Below are 17,823 nucleotides of genomic sequence, written 5' to 3'. Positions count from 1 at the left end.
CCTTAGCAAACAGAGCTCAAAAGAAAAAAAAAAGAAGAAGGAACAAAGAATGCAAACGCCTTGGCACCAACTTCACTTTCTCAGCCATCTGTAAGTCCCAGGCCTCTCTTTTGTCTTGCTCTCGGCCCTGAGCGTTTCCAGACTCTCGAAAGCCTGACCTGGGAGGGGAAACTGGAATCAAGCAGTTGACCGACCCCCTCTCCCTAACACACCCGCCACCCGTATCACGGGAAGGGCGGTGGGGGGTCCGGGCTGTGGGAGACACTGGGACTCAGATGAGGCCTGCGGGAGAGGAGGGGTGCGGGGCGGGGGCTGGAAAGCAAGGCTGGCCCAGAGGGCGGAGGGGCCGGGTGCGCATCTCTCCCCCGCGCGGCCCGGGGTTGGCACTGCCGCCCTCCCGCGAGTCCGGTGGCCTCGCTGACCGACCCTGCCTCTGCGGGGCTCGCTCCCGGGCCTGGCTCGGGGCCGCCGCTGCTGCCGCCGCCCCCCGCCCCCCCTTCCCCGCGCGCAGGCTGTCTCCAGTCGCGGCCACGGGGTAGCGCTCGGCCCCCCTCTCCGCGTCTCCGCCTCCGCCTCCGCCGCGCTCGTCCCCGGCTCACGCGGCCCCCGCAGCTCCGGCTCGGCGCAGGCAGGAGCGGCTCTCCGGACGCCGAGCCCGGGAAGCGAAGGGCGGCGGGCTCGGCGAGCGGCGGCAGCGGCGGCTGCGGAGGCGGGCGGCGGCGGCGGCGGCGGCGCGGCCCAGGCGGCTGGGCGGGCGCGGCGGCCGCTGCTTCTCGGGCCCCGGGCGGCCGGCGAGCGCCGGGCGTCCGAGGAGGCGCCGCGCACCCGGAGCCGGGGCTGCCCGCCGGGCTCTCCGCGCGTCTCGCCGAAGAGCTCCGGCCAGGGCGCGGCGGAGGGCAGCGCCGCCAGGCTCCATCGTCGGCCGGCAGGAGGCTCCGTGCCCGGGCGACGGCGACAGCCGGGTCCGCCCAGCCCAGCAGCCGTCCCCGCCGCCCCGCAACCGGCACGGACATGGGCGCGCGGGGCTGCGCGCCGGGCCGCGGGACCCGCAAAGTTTGCTAGCCCGCTGGGCGCGGAGCCGAGGGCGCGCCCGGGCCCGGCGCCGCCGGGAGAGACCGAGCGTCCCCGGATCGGGCGCCGGGGCGGTGGAGCCGAGAGGGGCGGCTCGGCCCCGCCAGATGCCGCCTGCAAAGTTAGAGAGAAGAAAACTTCAGCTCCGGGGAGATTCGGACCGCTATGCTAGCCGCGCCCCCCGAAACCCGCGCCCCTGAAAGAAGCCCCGCGTCCGCGTCGACAGCCGCGCTCGCTTCCTGCCCGGCCCCGGGCCCCCGACGCCGGGATCCGCGGTGACTGCGTCCGCCGGGAGAACCCAACCAGGGGGCGGGGAGGGGGCGGGGGCCGGGCAACGTGGCCACGGGAGGAAGTTTCCTGAAGTTGCCGGTTTATTCCGGAGCGCGGCTCGCGACCCGACCGGTTCGCGGAGGCCGCCCCGCCTCGGAGAAGTCGGAGTTGGGGTGCTCGGGGAGGGAGGAGCCCCGAATCCGAGAGCGGGCTTTTCCTCTTTCTCTTCGCTCGCCCCTCGCCTTCCGGGCGCGCCGCCGGGATCGGACTTGGACCGCTGACGAGAAGGAAGGGTTGGGGTCGCTGGCGTCGCCCCTCCCGGGCATATACCGGCCCGAGCCGGGCCGAGCTGCGTGGACAGTCTCCCGGGACGAAGCCGCGGGGCTCCAGGATCACCCCCCCGGATTATAAAACAGTGCGAAGCACCACCCCCCAAAGCTGGTCACCATGTGGGGGCTGCTGATATGGACGCTGCTGGCCCTGCACCAGATCCGTGCGACCGGAGCCCAAGGTACGGAGGGCCACCCCCATGGGGGGCTGGGGAGGGGGCTGCGGGGGGCACTCTGGCCACACGGTGCCCTTCTGGACACGGGGCTTAGCCTGGGCAGAGCCCTCTCCAGGGAGTTTCAAGACACCCCCCCTTCAGTTTGGGGGCTCTCTTTCGGGGGTTGGGGCCGTCTTTCTGAGACTTGTGGATTCCTGAAGAGGGAAGGCGAGGGTCCGTGGAGGGCGGCGTCGTCCGGGGTGAGGTGAGGGGTAGCGACCCCCTCCCGCCGTGGGTGCCCTCGGGCCGGCGTAGGAGGGCACGCCGTTCGGTGCCGGGCTCAGCGCCCGCCTCCCCGACCTCCTCAGCCCGGGCTCCGACTCCCCGCCTGGGGTCCGCGGGAAGAGCCAGGCCCTGCCGGGCAGGCGCGGGCTGCCCGGGGCCGAGGGAGTGGGGCGGGAGGACGGCGGCAGGAGCCCGAGTCGGGCGCGGGGAGCCGGGCTGGTCGCCCCGGGAGGGCAGTTGCCGGGCCTGGCCGCCTGGCCGCCTCCGGGGCTGGGGGGTGCTTGGCGGAGAGAGGCCTCGAGCCTGTGTCGCGCGTGCAACCGCGGACCCAGCGCGGGGTGGTGCGCGGGGAGGGTTTGAGGCGTCTCCCCTCCCGCCCCCAGACACACGCAGCAGCATCCTGCCTTTGCTCCCCCTCCACCGGCCGCTCCTGTCTCTGACCTGTAGCTGCCTGGAGCAGCCTCGCGGTGGAGAAGGGCTGCTTTGGGGCGGGGGGTGGGAGCGTTAGGAGGGAAGGGGAGGCGTGATCCGCGTTGCGCCCCTCCAGAGGGCGGATGCCCAGACAGCCCCCCACCCCCAGTCCTCCGGCAGGTCCCAGCGGGGGAGGGCGGCTGCACCGGCGCTTCCTTGCCTTTGGGGTTCGCAGATCCAGACAGTGGTGCCAGCGGTGTCCGAGCGGCGCCTGCTGGGGGCGGAGGGAGACGAAACCTGGACCAAGCTTCAGGACTGGAGGGGCTTGGCCTCCCCCTTCCAGGCTCGGGAGCATGCCTGGACCCACCGGGGGAGCGGGAATGCGGAGGCTCTATCTCGAACCCGCCCTACCCCAGCTCTGGGGTCTCCGATGGGCGGCGGGGGTGAAGGGACCCCACTGCGCCCAGCGTCAGGCAGTCCAGAGAGCCAAGATCAAAGAGATGAGAATATCAGCTCTCACTCAAGGGGTTGAGGGGAGGATTTTACAACGTAATTTACGTTAAAGCACTTAGAGATTTTGTAAGGGACCCTGTAAATGTAAGGTAATAAAAGTTATTAGTTTTATGATCATCATAAAATCTTCCAGCAGATGTGGACCTTAGAGGTCAGCCTACTCTAGAAACCATTTAACAGATAGGTAAACTGAGGTCCAGAGGCATTAAATGACTAGCCCAAGGCTGCTGGCTGAGCTGGGGGCAGAGTCAGGGACCAGGTGAGTTCTGAGCCCTTGTCTCTCTTGGAACTGGGACCATTCACAGCTGCAGTGGGTTTGCTAGGAGCCTGGCCCTTCTTCTAAGGGTCCTGAGAGGACCTCGAGGCCACAGAATAGGATGGGGGTGTAGCCTGCCCTGCGGCATCTCACAGATTTGCTCTCAGATACCCCGGGGGCTACTAGCTGAAAGCCAGGGGACAGGGAGGGCTCTGGGTGTCAGCCCGTCTGGAGGCATCTGGCTTAATTACTCTCCAGACTCTGGCAGCGGCATGATTTCCCCGGGCAGGTGGCTCACTAGTTCTTGCCCGTGCAGGCCCAGGCCCATAAAGAGTCCCTGGGGCACGGGAAGGTCCTTCCTGGGTCATCAAGCCTCTGTCATGTCCCAGCCAAAACTGTCCCATCCACTTGAGGCCAAGACTGAGCAGTCCAGTGCAAGTTAAGGTCCGGCCACCTCCTGTCGCTGTCCTCCTGCTGGAGGGGCTCACCCTGTCATCATCGATGAAGCTCTCTGATTGATTCCCTCCCTCTCTGCTTCTCTTGTTTGCTGCCTTTCTGAATGAGGCTGCCCCCATCCCCTGCTGCTTCATTTGTGTTCTCTGGCTCTGAGATAGTGTTTTCCCGCGGCCAGGGGTACCCTGGATTTGTCAGACCATGCAGGGGATTGTGGGAACTTGGTCTCGCCTGGACTCAGGGCAGTGCTGATTGCACGTAGGGGGTTGGGGGAGGAGGCAGGGACAGGCCACAGAGGTTCGGGGGTCCTTTCCTGTCTGCTTTGGGGTTAGAGGATGGAGTTTCTCCTTGGCGTGTGAGTTTCCAGCCTTGCCCTTGGTCCTCTGGGATAGTTGAAGCCACTGGCACTGTTTGTCCCTTCTGAGCCCGTGAGCCACATTCTCCAGTCATGACATAGAGTGAGGGGTGAGGTGGCCTTCCTCCCCACAACAGACCTCACCTTGGCCGCCCCTGGATTTGGGCTAGACTTTGGCTAGTATTTTCAGCTGTTGGAGCCAGGCAAGGCCACCTGTGTATATGGAAAGCCACGGTTGAACCATGTCCCTGGAAATTCACATGCTCTTCCGGAGCTAAGTGCAGTGATGTAGGAAAGGGGATTGCCGGTCTTTGGCGGAGACTTAGCAAGTGCCTGGCACTTGGAAGGTGCTTCATAAAGTGTAATTGTTTTTACCACGACGATGATGATGGTTCTTACACCATAAGCCGCAGGACCGTGAGGACTAGCTCTGGCCACCCACCGGAAAGGCCTTGCAGGCCTTTTCCTGACCCAAGACGCTTCTTTTGCCTCCTGCTTCTTCCCAGGCTGTGTTGCTCTGTCTGCCGTGGCCCTCCGGTGGTGTTGGGCTCCCCTTCCAGGTGCTCTGCCTGGAAGCGTCTGGGTGAGCCCGGATGGCTGCATTTTGGCCTGCTTCTCAAAAGACTCTTCAGGTGCTACGAAAATTAATTGCTGGTGGACATCCCGAGGAGGCCCAGGGGCTGGAAGGAGGGCAGTAGCAGACCAGCCAGCTGGTCCAGAAGGTTCTTTCGAGAGAACGGTGCCTGGGGGTGGGGAGGGACAGAAGGGAGTGTGAGTGGAACAGGCAGTGTGGAAAAGCCCAGCCTCGGAGACTCCTGAAGCCTCCAAAGGGAGAAAGTTTAGTGCTGGGAGCTAATCACAATAAAAGCCAAACAGCACGCGAGGGAGCGGGATGAAAGTTTAATTACATGGTGTGGCTAAGCTGTAATTATTAATTACTGACAGCAAAAAAATAACTTATTGATCAGGGCCTCTTGCTAATTACCACAAGGCCGAGTGTCGTTCTTGCCTGGGGCACAGCTGGTACGCGGCAAAGCCCCATGCAAGAGGGGGCTGGGGGCGTCGCTGCTCCCTTCTGTGGCTCTCTGCCCTGCACCCCTCTCTTCCTCACCCCGTGCGCCCCTTAGCTTCAGCTGGGGAGTCTGGAACATTCTGGCTGTGGCCAGATGGGTGACACAGTTTGGTGTTTCTCCTGGCTGCAGGATACGGCCCCTGCATGGGAAGAGAAAACTCGGGACCCCTACCCAGAGGCCGAATCACGCTGGCAGCCAGACACCTGCCTCAGAAACCCTCCCTCTCGTGCATTTGTTCCGCAAATGGTTATCGACCACTCTCTCCCTTCTGTCCTCTACTGGAAGGCCAAAGTAGGGGCCAGGAACCTTGTTTCATCAGGGAAGGGCGGCTGGGAAAGAGGCCAAATCCTTTACAGCAGTTCTGTTTAAACAGTGCCTGAACGGCCGACTTTAAAATGATGTGTTAAACTGCATATTGGTATGCATTTGACTTTGTACCACAGGACGCAGTTGGGCTGTAAGTTAAACAGTAAGGGAATGAACTTGTTCTTTGTCCTGAGGACTAGAATGAATCCATGCATCGGACTTGAAATAAACACGAAAAGCCATCTGGTGTTGTCCTCTGCCCATGAACCTGGGACAAGTGGCTGTCTAGTGTCTGCTTGTATACCCCTGGTGATGGAGGACTCACTACCTTACAAAAGAACCTGGTTTTTCGTGTCCCTGTAGCCGATTATCCTGGGATTTGGCTGTGGTTGAAGAAGTCCTCTGATTGGCTGGGACATCTCTTCCCCAGTCCTTCTGACTCCCTGCCCCTTGGGGAGTCGGGAGCCTGAGCTGGAATTGATGTTGGGTGTTACGGGGCTGCCTGGGGGATTTCCACCCCAGCTCCCCTTGGATTACACTGTCACAGAGGGCCCTCATGCTGCCTAAAATGGTGGGAATTAGTCATCATAATTCGGGGCCTAGGGATGCCAATAGCAACAAATGGGCCAGGAGCGACCGCCGGCAACAGCCCCTCTGCCTGTAACAGAAAAGAAAACAAGCCGGTTGCTGAGGCATCCCAGTTCCTCCTCATGGCCGCCCCCCTCTGCTGTCCACACACTGGGCAGAAGGCAGGGCCAGAGTCCAGCAAGGGCCATCTGGGGCTGCTCAGGGTCCTGGGAGGGGGAGGGCGAGGAAGGGCCTTCACAGCTGGTCTCATCAGACTCCCCAGCCAGGTGTCTGGTCCAGAAAGCCCCTCTCTGAGCCCTATGGGGGACCCCCTCTCCTGCAGGTACCCACAGGGACCTGGTAGAGAGTTCCCAGGCCCTGCCTCCACCACTGAGTGACCTGGAGCCAAGACTCTTCTTGTCTATGGAATGTGACGGTGGTTAAAAATCACTCTATCTACTGTATAGGGTGGTTTAGTTTTTGGGTGTTAAATGAGATAATCCTAATCACTTTCGACTGCTCTCAGTAACTGCTGAGTGCTGACGATGCGCCGGCCACAAGGCTGGGAGGATGTCCTGACCCACACCTCCTAGCTCCCTGCTCCTCTCCAACATCTCACCTGCTCTGCCCACTGCACCGACCACTTCCCTGTTCCCAGAACTGCCCCGTCGCTCTCTGGCTTCCCGCCTGGCTCCTGAAGTTCCTGCCATCCCTGCGGCCACGCCCAGTCCCCCCCCCCACAATATCTGCAAGGCCCCGTCCTTGTTTCCTTGAGGACTTTCCCCTCATGTCCCTAATCTGTCCCTAAACCCATGAAAACATGGTGTCTCCAAGCACGAACGCCCCCCCCCCTTTTACCTTCTCCGCGGCACTCAGCCTCACCGGACACACATACTGACTTGTTTGTGTTTTACCGTTGGTCCCTCTCTTGGGGGCACGGCCTTTATTTCATTCACTGCTGTACCCCCGGTTGCTAGGGCAGTGCCTAATACGGAGAAGGAGCTCAAGGAAAGGGAAAGAGGGAATGAAGAATTAGTGAATGAACACGTAGCAGTGGGATTGAGCCCTTTGTCTTCCGGCCGCTCCCTGCTCCTCCAGCTTCCTCTGGGACCAGTTACCCACTCCGATGGGCTCCTCCGTACGTCCTGTAAGCCCCGTGCCATGGAGCCCTCGTTGTGCTGAGCCAAGCACCCCGAGGATGGGAGCCCTGTCCTGCAGCGATTCCAGCCCAGACTTACTTAGGGTGGGTCGCCTTGTCCTTGAGCCCGGAGCCCACTTGCCCAGACTCACCTTCACTCCCCTGCCTCCGGCCCCTACAGGCGAAGCTGCTTCTGGCATCTGCTTCAGGCTAACATGACCCTTGGGTCGTTACTGAGTCCCTAGTAGCTGCACTGAACCTTTCTGAAATCGGGAGGACACGTAGGGGTTTGGGGAGCAAGGCCATTGCGCGTGGAGGCCTCACTTGAGACACACAAGAGAGGAGGAAGACGTCCACCAGTGTTAGAAGCCGGGGCCGCAGTCACTTCCCCTTGCAGCCCATTGGCCAGAACTGGTCACACGGCCCCACCCTGTGGCAACGGGGCTGGCAAGCGCAGGCTTCCGTGTGCTGGAAAAAGGGACTGGCGTCTGGGGCGGGGGGCGGGGGGTGGGCACTGGTTATGTCCAGCATGCCTTCCTAACCAGAGATGACCTGCGGTCTCCCCGGAAGTGCGTTTCACACACAGTTACTTTCCCCCAGACGGGGCTGTCCCCAAAGCATCCCCAGGTGAGCCCCGGCTCTGGGCTCTTACTTCCCTGCTTTCCGGGGTTTTTCTTTGAGCTGCTGAGCGGCATCCAGTGTCTCGATCGGTGCCTTGGAATTGGCATGGCCCAGGTGCAAGCTCTGTCACTTTGTGCTGCCCTGGGCCACTTTGGCTTAGTCACTAACATTCCCAGGAATTCCCCGGTTCCTCGTTGGTCCTGCTGGGGGAGGAGCCAGGCAGGCTGGCGGTGCAGGGGATGAGCCCCGAGCCTGGCTTGTCGCAGGCACTCAGCAAGCCAGTGTGACTAGCTGTGCCTCTGTGTTGAGGTCTCAAGATAGGATCTCCGGTTCCATGGAGTTTCCAGATGCCCCCCCCACCCCCACCCCAGCCGCCAGCCCCCGGTATCTTTGAAATCCACCCGCATCTTCTTTTTCCACTTCTCCTTGTTTCTTCCCCAGTTTTGAACGATCTGGTCTTCTCTCCCCATCCTTGGGTCACCAGAGAGGAGGCACCCTCGCATTTGGTGTGCAGTTCTGTGTGTCAGACGGTGTTGGGTGCAGTTTAACCGTTCCCTGCTTCCACCCTCCGTCCACTCCAACATGCGGGTAAACTGAGGCTCACAGAGCTCGGAAGGCAGGATTTGAACGTATGGCTCTGTGACCCCCAGTGCCTGTCATCGTCCACTCGTTCCGGCTGCCCTCGCCTCCGTGGCACCCTTCCCCGGTACTTCCCTGAAAGAAGTGACCATTTGCTGATGAGACACCCATTCTGTTGGGCTGTCCAAAGAGAAGGCTGGCCCAGGGACGTGGTAGAGCTTGAAAATAACCCTCAGAACTCCTCCTCTTCTTCCTCCTGATCCCTGTGGCCATGTCCTCACTGGGCCTCAAGTTGGCAGAATACGAGCCATCAGGATGGGAACCTGGTCCTTCTCTGGCTTCTCTTCCTTCCCCTGCCCCCCCCCCCGGTCCCTCCCTTGGGGAACCTAGAGATGTTTGGTGAGTCTCCTTAAGGTCACTTGGGGCATTCATGATGAGATGCCAGCGACGAAGCCATGGAAAAGTCTTTTAAACTGAATGGGGTGGGGAAGAGGCAATTAAAGTTTGATGCCATGCAGGAAGCTATTAGTGACCCAGAGCAGTGATGAAATTTTGATGATATGATAATCCTAAGGGGAGGAAATATTACTTTCCATCGTGTGGCCCACTGAGGGAATTCAGCTTCTGGGGCAGGCACGAGTGATACTCAAGGGCCTGCTGGAGCCGGGACCCAGGACCCTGGAACCCCCCTGACCCCAGCCCTGCTCCCAGGACACCTGGTCCCGTAAAGATGCCGGTGGGGGAGGCACTTGTGTGGCCCAGAATCTGAACAATGGTCAGAGATCTGCCTGGACCCCTGGACGTTGAGGTTGCCACCCCCAACATGGGAGTCAGTCATGAATCTGCTGTGTTCCACTGCCCGCTTTGGGCCACGAGAGCCAATCCAGAATGTGCTGTCAGAGAGCCCCAATCAGACAGCGCTGAGGAGCCTGAAACGTGGGTGACTCCGTGGGTGTAAATCCTGCTGGTCATTTACGGCCCGGTGACCTTGGGTGAGTTAGTTACATAGCCTGTCTGTGCCTCGTTTGCTTCATCTACAGAGTGGGGAGACCAGGAGGCCTTACCTCGTGGGGTCGCAACGGGGTTTCATAAGATCTGCTGAGTGCTCAGCATTCAGTGTATAGTGAACGCTGAGGAAATGCTTGTCATTGTCGTTATTCTCACCGTCTTGGCTTTAGGGATTCAGAATCCACTTTGGGTCTCGATTTGACCCGTGCCCTGACCCCAGAGGCCTCTGCCATCTTTAACTCTCGCAGACCTGCTGGTGGCATCCAAACGGATGCTCTTGGGGTTTTGTTTATTCAGTTCAGATGTTTCCTGGCTCCAACTTAAAATGCAAGTACACCACGGAGAGGCCACATATTAAGCTCTTCTTGGCTGTTCAGGGCTTAGGGTGAATGTTTTTATTGGATCCTTTCATAAAACCTCAAATTTCTGTGTGTAGCTTTTCCAGACAACCGATTTGCCTCTTCATCCCCATCTTCGAAGGGGTTTGGTCAGAAAGCATTCACGTTGTTAACATTGTTCACACTCAAGTTCAGAAACGTTCATTTTGCCAGGGTCACTGGATGTGTAAGAAAGTGGTAGTGAGTACGGGTCGGGTCAGCTGCTTCCCGGGCTGCTGTCTTTGGTCTGGTCAGGAGCGGCTCACCGTACTACTTGGTGGGACCACAAACTGGGCCCCAGCTTGGGGGGACACAAGGGGTAGAGGGTACAGGGCGCAGCCTGCGGCAGCCTCTCCTCTCTGTGAGGGAAGCAGACCCCTACTGGATACCCCGTTTGCTCCCCCACAGGGTCTTAGTGGTAGGGTCTAAATGCTGAGACTGGTCAGGCCAGCCCTTCCGGATAGGCCCTTGCCCCCATGGCTTTGTTACTGCTGTGGTGTCGGCGCCAAGCCCCCCCCCACAGCTGGCCCCACTCGCGGCCCCCATCTCCCGTCCCCAACCCCCTCCCTCTTTGTGCTCAGCTGCCCTCGCCACCTGGAACCCCTCTCTCCCTGCCCCTCTCTCCCCCGCTGTGCACCCCTTGCTCTCCCCCAGGGTCTGACGCTAGAACACGTCCTCCCAGATGCCTCTGAGCTCTCAGGATGCCGACGGTCCCGAGGTCTCATTTGCTACTTTGGCCTTGTTGGTTCTGAATTCTCCTTTCATGTGTGTGTGACTGATTTCTTTAATTATAAACTCCTTGAATTTAGATAATAACCTTCATCAGCAAGGGTAGAGGCATTAGACATAAATTATGGTTCCCAATTAATGAACTTAACCCTTTGAAGAAGGGCACGGTGGGGGGTGATCATAGCGTCAGGGGAAAGGTGACAGGCATGAGGCTATACGGGACTCGGAAGCCGAGATGGATTCTCACTGGGTCCCTTTGGGCCTCCATGGCCTCACTCGGGAAACTTGGCCCCATAAACACAAGGTTTCCCAACTGTGGAGTGATGGACTTTGCTGGTGGAGGAGGATGGACGCGGGCCCTGGGGGAGCTGGCCGCGAGCTTGACGCTGCCGGCTAGCAGCGTGCCCTTTTCCTCCTTTATACTCCGTTTTAAATATATGAAAATTTGCATCTCACTGCATGGTCTGTCTGAATTCTATTTTAACACACAAAGGGTATTTTAAAGCCCATTGATGCTGCTGGGAGAGATGGTATATCTGCCCCATGGCTTCCTGGATCCCCGGGGATCTAGGTCAAAACTTGGTTTTTGAAAAATTGGAAGGAGATGTTCTCTTGGGTCACATCTGTTAGATCCCAAGGTGCTTTCCGTATTTCAACCACTTGTGTTTAAACTTTTCTAGAACATTTTAGAGACATATGTACTTCCTAAATCAATTACGCCCCAAACATAATTGAACCTGGGCCCCCGTAACCACCGGCTGGGAGAGCTCCGTGGCCGCACCTTCCAGGGTGTGGGTGGGAGTGTAAGGCGGTCAGCCCCTCCCTCGGCGACCCTGTTGCCTGAGTGGTCAGAGTTTTCCGGAGGCCTGTCCCCTGGCCTCTCCCTAGACTGGCACCCCTCCCTTACTGTCCCCCTTTTCATCACCAGCCACCCAGCCTGTCGGCAGCATTGTGGGGCTGGGCGCTGGCTAAATGTTCCCCATCCGTTTCCATCACTCCCTTGAAATCTCTCTCGAGGCTCCTGGGCTTCTGGAATCTGAAGGCATCCCCACAGTCCCAGGCCCCATTGGTCGGCCCTGCCGTCCCCATCGCCGTTCACATGCCCTGCGGCCCTGGCTCAGGCAGTCGACACATAGTACCGGGAAACTCTGCTGCTCGGAGACCGTGCCTGGCCCTCAGGCCTTCTTGCTCAGTCAACCTCAAAGTCTCCTCCCCACGGGCCGCATGCTTTTGGCTTCACACGGCTCTGGCTGGCTCAACCCAGTGGCCCTCGACCTTCCCTCTTGGAGCCCCTTCTCCCTGGCCCCTGTGGAGCGAATGGAGGCAGGGGGCGGGTTGGGGGGCAGGTTGTCGTGAGGTCTGGAGCTGCCAAGGAGGGCCAAGGGGAGTTCCTCATCAGCTCTGCCCCAGCCTCATTGCCGAGCTGTGCTTCACTGGGTGAGAAGTGGTTGTCGTCGGGGCGTAATAAACACGCTGCTGTCAGTGTTGACGTGATTGCACTAATGAACAGAAGTCAGCCAGGGCGAGACGAGGGGAGAGGCTTCGGGCTGCGGCTCCGGGTGGCTGGAGAGCTCTGTCCGCCGCTTGCTGTCCCTGGCCCCAGGAAAACAGAAGCCTGGGCATGAGTGGGAAGAAGAGAGGTGTTGGCATTTAACCCCTTTCTCCGAAGGCTTTGGCGGATGAGGAACCTAGAAGGTGCTGGAAACTTCCAGGCCAAAGGACCATTGTTCGGCCCCAGGGAGTGAGGTGGGTGTGATAGCAGCCCCGGGCCTCAGCCTGGGCCTGGGGCAGAGGCAAGCAGGGCCAGCCGGGGGGACCTCTGTGCTTTTGATGGCTCAGCCTCCCGTGGAGCCCGGGTGGAAGGGGCCCGTAGGAAGGCGTGGGGAGAAACACAGGGTCGATTGTTAGCACGCCTCGCCTGGAATGTCAGGACTTCTTGTCTGTCCAGGAACTTGGAATGTCCAGCCCCAGGGGGCAGGGAGCAGGCCCCCAACTCCAGCTGCTCTGCTGGGGAAGAGCTCAGGGAGCCCCAGCTCCTGTGAACCCGGGCTCGGTGTCAGAGCTGAAGCAAAGTTGTGCCTCTGAGATGCAAACAGATAGGGGAAGGCAGTGGCCCCACTTTGGGCTGGGCCTTGGCGCACCTGAGGGTTGAGGGGTGCCCTTGCAGCTGGGGCCCCAGGAGCACCTTCTTGGGACTCGGGGTAGCCTGCCTTGCGACGGAGGTGAGAGTGTGGTCCAGAGCCATGGGGCTCACACTGGAGCCTATGTTCAGTCTCCTGGGAGGGCTTGCCAGAATGCAGATTCCCGGGCTACACCCACACGCTCCCAGAGCTTCTGATGGGGCAGGTCTGGGGTAGCGCCGGGAGCCCAGGAGCCACACTTTCAGGAGGTCTAACCTAGAGGTTGGAGGAGAAGTCGGGGTGCTGTGATGGTGGGCTTCTGCTCTGCACTGTGGTCAGCGGTCAGCCTCCTGCATGGCCCTCCTTCCTTTCTCCCTTCCTCACCGCCAGAAGCTGCTCTCAGCGTCCTTCCTTAAAAGAAGACAGCAACAAAAGGCCAGCCCAGAGGCCTCCTTCCTGGGAGAGGAAGGGCGGGCCGTGAAGTTGTCAGTGGCTGAAGCAGCTTTCGCTGGACACTCCAGCGTAAACCTACTGTGCCTGTGGGTAACAGAAGCCTTGACCCTCAGCCAAGGACCTACTGTGTGCCGAGCACAGTGCCTGGGATCCATCAAAGGCCAGGGCAGGTCCCTGCTCTCATACCGTTCACGGTCAAGGCAGGCATCAAGCCTGTGGCCGTTAACGTAGGGCAGTGTGGAAGGTGCCAAGTGCAGGTTCATTCAGGTGATTGGGGGCCCGCGGAGCGGCCTGAGACTGTTGCCGCAGAGGAGGTGACCTTGAAGCCTAGGTCTTGCAGGGTGGGAGGAGCCCCCATCTTCCTTGGGGGACCCCGGGAGCTTTGTGTTTTGACATCAGAAACTGCACACACATAAAAAATATCTAACTGGATCTTTTTTGACACATGTATGATTCGTAAAATCACCACCGAAATCAAGGTAACGGACAGAGGCGTCATCACCCAAAGTTTCCTTGTGCACTTAGCAATCCCTCTGAGCCCGGTGGAGATCTTTCCCCCACTAAATGTGTATCTAATTGTTTGAGCATCAGTTTTTGAGAACTTCCCATTCAGCGCCAAGTTATCTCTGCACGTTTGTTTAAGAGCAGTTGCCCGACGACCTGCAGATCTATCTCTGGACACCGTATTGTGGATTATTTCTGTTTATCTCTATACCGCTAACACACTGTCGTGATTCCTATTGCTTTAGGAGAAGTCTCAAAACCCAGTAGTGTCCGTTCAGAACCGTTTTGGTTCTTCTAGATCCTTGATGGTTCCCTCTGAATTTCTGAACCAGCTTATCTGTCTTTAGAATCAGTTTGTGCATTTTAGAATCAGATTTTTTCCCCCAAAAAGCCTGCCGAGATTTCTGATTGAGATCGCGTTGATGAAACAGACAACGTGAAGAGCATTGGCTCCCTTGACCTTGTCGGGTCCTCTGGCCCATGAACATGGGATTTTCACTCTGTTTTGTCTCTCTTTGCTGTCTGTCAGCAGCGTTTTGCGGATTTCAGAGTACAGGTTCTGTACGTTGTTTGTCAGATTTATCCTTAAGTATTTCCTGTTTTCGATGCAATTGTAAATGCTCTTTTTTATTTCAGCTCACCGTTGTTTGTCTCGAGGCTGGGGAAAGGCAGTTGATTTGGCCGTGTTGATCTTACACTTTGTGACTCGGTCCGACTAAAGGATTATTCTAGCGACATTTTTTCTAGACGTCATTGGATTTTCTACATAGATGACTGGGTTTTCTCTGAATGCAGACAGTGTAACTCTTTTTCCAACCTGGATCTCCCCCCCGCCCTTTTTTTTTTTTTGGTTCTTCATGACCTGGTGCACTGACTGGAACCTCCATTTTTATCCTTTTCTGTTGTTCAGCCGGCTCCCGGGCAACAGGTGCACACCTTAGCGGAAGCTGACCTCCGAGGTCGGAGTGTGCTGAACCACATTCTCCAGTGGCCTCCTCACACGTGGCTCTAGTCCCGAGGGTGCTTCCACTCGGGCACACGCACTCTTTGGTATCATCCGTCTCTTAGAAGCTGTGCAAGCTCCAGCAGGGGAATAGCAGACAGAAGCACGTCCACATCGGGGATGAGTTCATGCATTTGCGGTGTGTGGTCTTCCCTCCATACACCCCCTCAGCTCTGGGTTGGTGAGCTCCAACCATAGGGGAACTCTGAGAACCACTATGGTCAGATTATCAAGGGCTCCTCATTTTCTGTAGAGGAGGACATGGCGCTAAAAGAGCCAAGTGAGATGTCCCAAACCATAAATCCTGGGAGCTCGGGATTTCAGTCCCCTTCGCAGGCTCCATCCTGCTGGAATTGGTGGTTTTCACTTGAGGGGAGTGGTGAGCCAAGAGTTGGCCCCTGGGCTGTGGATTTGGAAGAGGGGCCACGTGCTCCCCTTGCCTCTGTATGCTCCAGTGTGGATATTTGAATAGCCCTTTGCACGGTCGGGACTCAGGGTGGCAACACAGAGGGCCACCGCCGTGCCTCTCCCTCTCTTTCCTTGCAGAGGCCTCCGCTCACTGGTTTAGGCCCCAAGCTCCTAGGCCCAGCCCCAAGACCCTCAACCTAGGCTCCTCCCTGCTACCCCAGCTTCTAGCCCCAGACGCTTGAGGTCATCAGTGCAGTGAGGGGGGCGGGAGGAAGGGTCCGCTAACTCTGGACAATTAGCTTTTGTGTAATAAGAGCTCCCAGAGACCAACCCTTTCTCTGGAGCCAGATGTCCTTCTAAATGCTTTACATGGATTATCGGGTCCTCTCAACAGACCTGTGAGGAGGTAGACTTTCCCCTTCGTATGGATTAGGAAACGCGCCCAGAGAGTTCCAGCAGCTTGCCTGGAGTTGCGTAGCTTATAAGCGGTGGACTCGGGAACAGGCCTAGACCCAGAGCCTACGTTCTCAACCGCCGCACCATGCTGGGAGGCTGAGGTCCTGCCCGAGAGCCTTCTCTCTTTCTCCTACTTTTCCTCTAACTGCAGGTGAACAGAACAGCCTGGCCCCTTTTCCACGGTGGGCCCCTAGTTTGGCCTAGCTCAGGTCCCCTCATTTCTAGGCTAAATAAATTTGGCCAAATCACGTAACTTTCCTGAGTCTCGTTTTCCTCTTCTGTTAAGTGTGGACTTAATACAAACAAAACTCCCTCAACTCAACGGGGCTGTTGGGAGGCTCTCCTGAGATAGCATGTGGGAGCAGACCTCACACAGAGCCGGGCGACTGGGGGATTACTGTGGGAGTCACAGGGGGACCCGCACAATCCGCGTCTCCCCCAACCCGGCCGCCACCGCGCTCCTGGCCCAGGCGCCAAAGACTGTGCCCGCCTGTCACAGCTCTGCCCATGACTCTGCGTTCACCACCCCTCCCCCACCTGCAGCAGTCTCCCCGGGCACCCCAGGGGCTTGCCCCACGGAATGGGGTGCTCCAGAGCACCCCAGATCGCCGCTGGCGGGGAGAGAGGTGTGGCCGGAAGAGATGTCGTCCTTCCCGCGGTTACGCTCCTTGTTGCCATTGTCCCATGTTTGATTGACCTACAGACATCAATTACGAGACACATCATTATTTTATGTGCTATTAAGAAGGAAAAAATACTGCCATTTAATCTGTAATAAGATGCGTCCTGACCCCAGGGATGTAAAAATGCACTCGGAGCCCAGAGAATGGCCCATCGCGCCGTTTACAGAGCGCTCAGCCCTCACCAGGCTCCGTGCCCAGGGAACTGCGTTCGTGAACACATTCGTTAAACCCCCGCGAGTCTGGCTTCGACCATCCCCTCGGCCACTGAACGGGCTGGGGGAGGGGATTCAGACCGTGTCCACTGCCACAGACGTTCCCTGGAGGTCCCCGGCCTCTGGCCAGTGCTGACTCTCGTCGGTTGGGCCCAGGAAGGGCAAGACAGAGAAAGGATAAGGGGTCCAGGGGCTACCCTGAATGCTGCCCTTCTCGGCCCATTGCACAGCGGCCCTTGGGGCCCAGGCTCAGACCCCTGGGTGTGCCCCTGGCATCCCCCAGCCCTCTGCCCGCCCCCGTCCCTGTCTTCCTGGAATGTGCTGGGCCCAAGGAAGCCTCCCTGCCTGTCCTGTCCCAGGCTGCACATTCCTTCCTCGGTGCTGCCTGAAGCCAGCACCTGTCTCCTGGGGGACAGTGGCCCTGGAGGCGTGAATGTCTGGCCTTGGTTCCTCACCAGGCCTCCCCCTCTGAGCCGGGACTTCCGGGCCAGGCCAGAGCTTCTGAATCAACTCTGCTTGGCTCTTCTCCTCTTTGGCCGACCCTGAAAGCCGAGCTGAGGGTTTGCGTCTAATTACACGGAGACCCCGGGACAGGCTGGCACAGCCGAGCTCCCCGCATCCGCCCAGCCCTCAGGCTTTGGGCACTGTTGGTGGTGGTTTCCTTGGAGAGGCCAAGACCCTAAGGACAGCTGGCCTGTCTCTTCCCGTCCCCAGCCCCGGCCAACCCGTTCGTCTGTCACCACAGACAGAGGCGACACGGAAGCTATGCTAGGCCCCCCTCAGGCACAGTTCTGGGCTGTTACTCTCTTGGCCCTCAGAAGGTCCCGCCTCTCCGGAAGCTTCTGTGCGTGCCTTAGGCCCCTGGGCTCTGGCCTCCCTGCCACACTCAGCTCTGTCTCGCTCCACGCTGCCCTGTTACCACACCAGAGAGCTGCTCGGAAACAGGGCGCAGCCCGGGCACCGTCTCTAATCCACGGGTGGGACAGGTGATGCAGTTTGTGGGGCCCGGTGCAAAATGAAAACGGGGGTCACTTGTTGACACACTAAAAATTCCGATGGTGACAGCAGAGTGTCCATCAGGGGCTGGGGGCAGGTTGGTGGTATAGGTATGACCCTCTAAGCATGGGCCACTCACCCAGGAGGCTGGCCCTGCCCACTGGTCAGACCCTTGAAGGATTCCCCTCCTTCACGGGCCTCAGTTTCCTGGTCTGTAACAGCACAGTCCGGCCACCTGGGATCCTGTTTCCCTCCTGCTGTCTTTCCTGGGCCCTCACTCCCTCTCTTTAGGCCAAAGAAGCCAGGGCTCCCTTGTCTCGGGCCCTGGAGGTAAGACAGGGCAAGGCGGGATGGTGAGCAGGCACAGAAGCTCCTGTGTGAAGCCGGCCAGCTCTCTCTGGGAGGTTGTCTCCATCAGCGCGGGCAGGCAGGGCAGGCAGGAGAATGGAGGGCAGGGCTCTGGAACTCAGCCCCTCTGCGGTGTCGGAGGCC

At 59.0% G+C, this 17,823-nt stretch overlaps 1 protein-coding gene across 2 annotated transcripts in view; it reads left to right on the top strand.

The window, feature by feature from the left end:
• Positions 1-1,383: 1,383 nt before the first annotated feature.
• The window catches only part of SDK2 (sidekick cell adhesion molecule 2), a 249,683-nt gene continuing 233,243 nt past the window's right edge, over positions 1,384-17,823 (top strand). For both annotated transcript variants that reach the window (XM_045985790.1, XM_045985789.1), the window contains exon 1: positions 1,384-1,852. In XM_045985790.1, the coding sequence (XP_045841746.1) occupies positions 1,789-1,852 (64 nt within the window). In that variant the 5' untranslated portion in view covers positions 1,384-1,788. The remainder of the gene's footprint in view (positions 1,853-17,823) is intronic.

This window comes from Meles meles, chromosome 18, assembly GCF_922984935.1.
Source record: "Meles meles chromosome 18, mMelMel3.1 paternal haplotype, whole genome shotgun sequence".
Taxonomy (NCBI): domain Eukaryota; kingdom Metazoa; phylum Chordata; class Mammalia; order Carnivora; family Mustelidae; genus Meles; species Meles meles.
The sequence above is the reverse complement of the archived record's forward strand: the minus strand, read 5'-3'. Positions and strand labels throughout refer to the sequence as shown.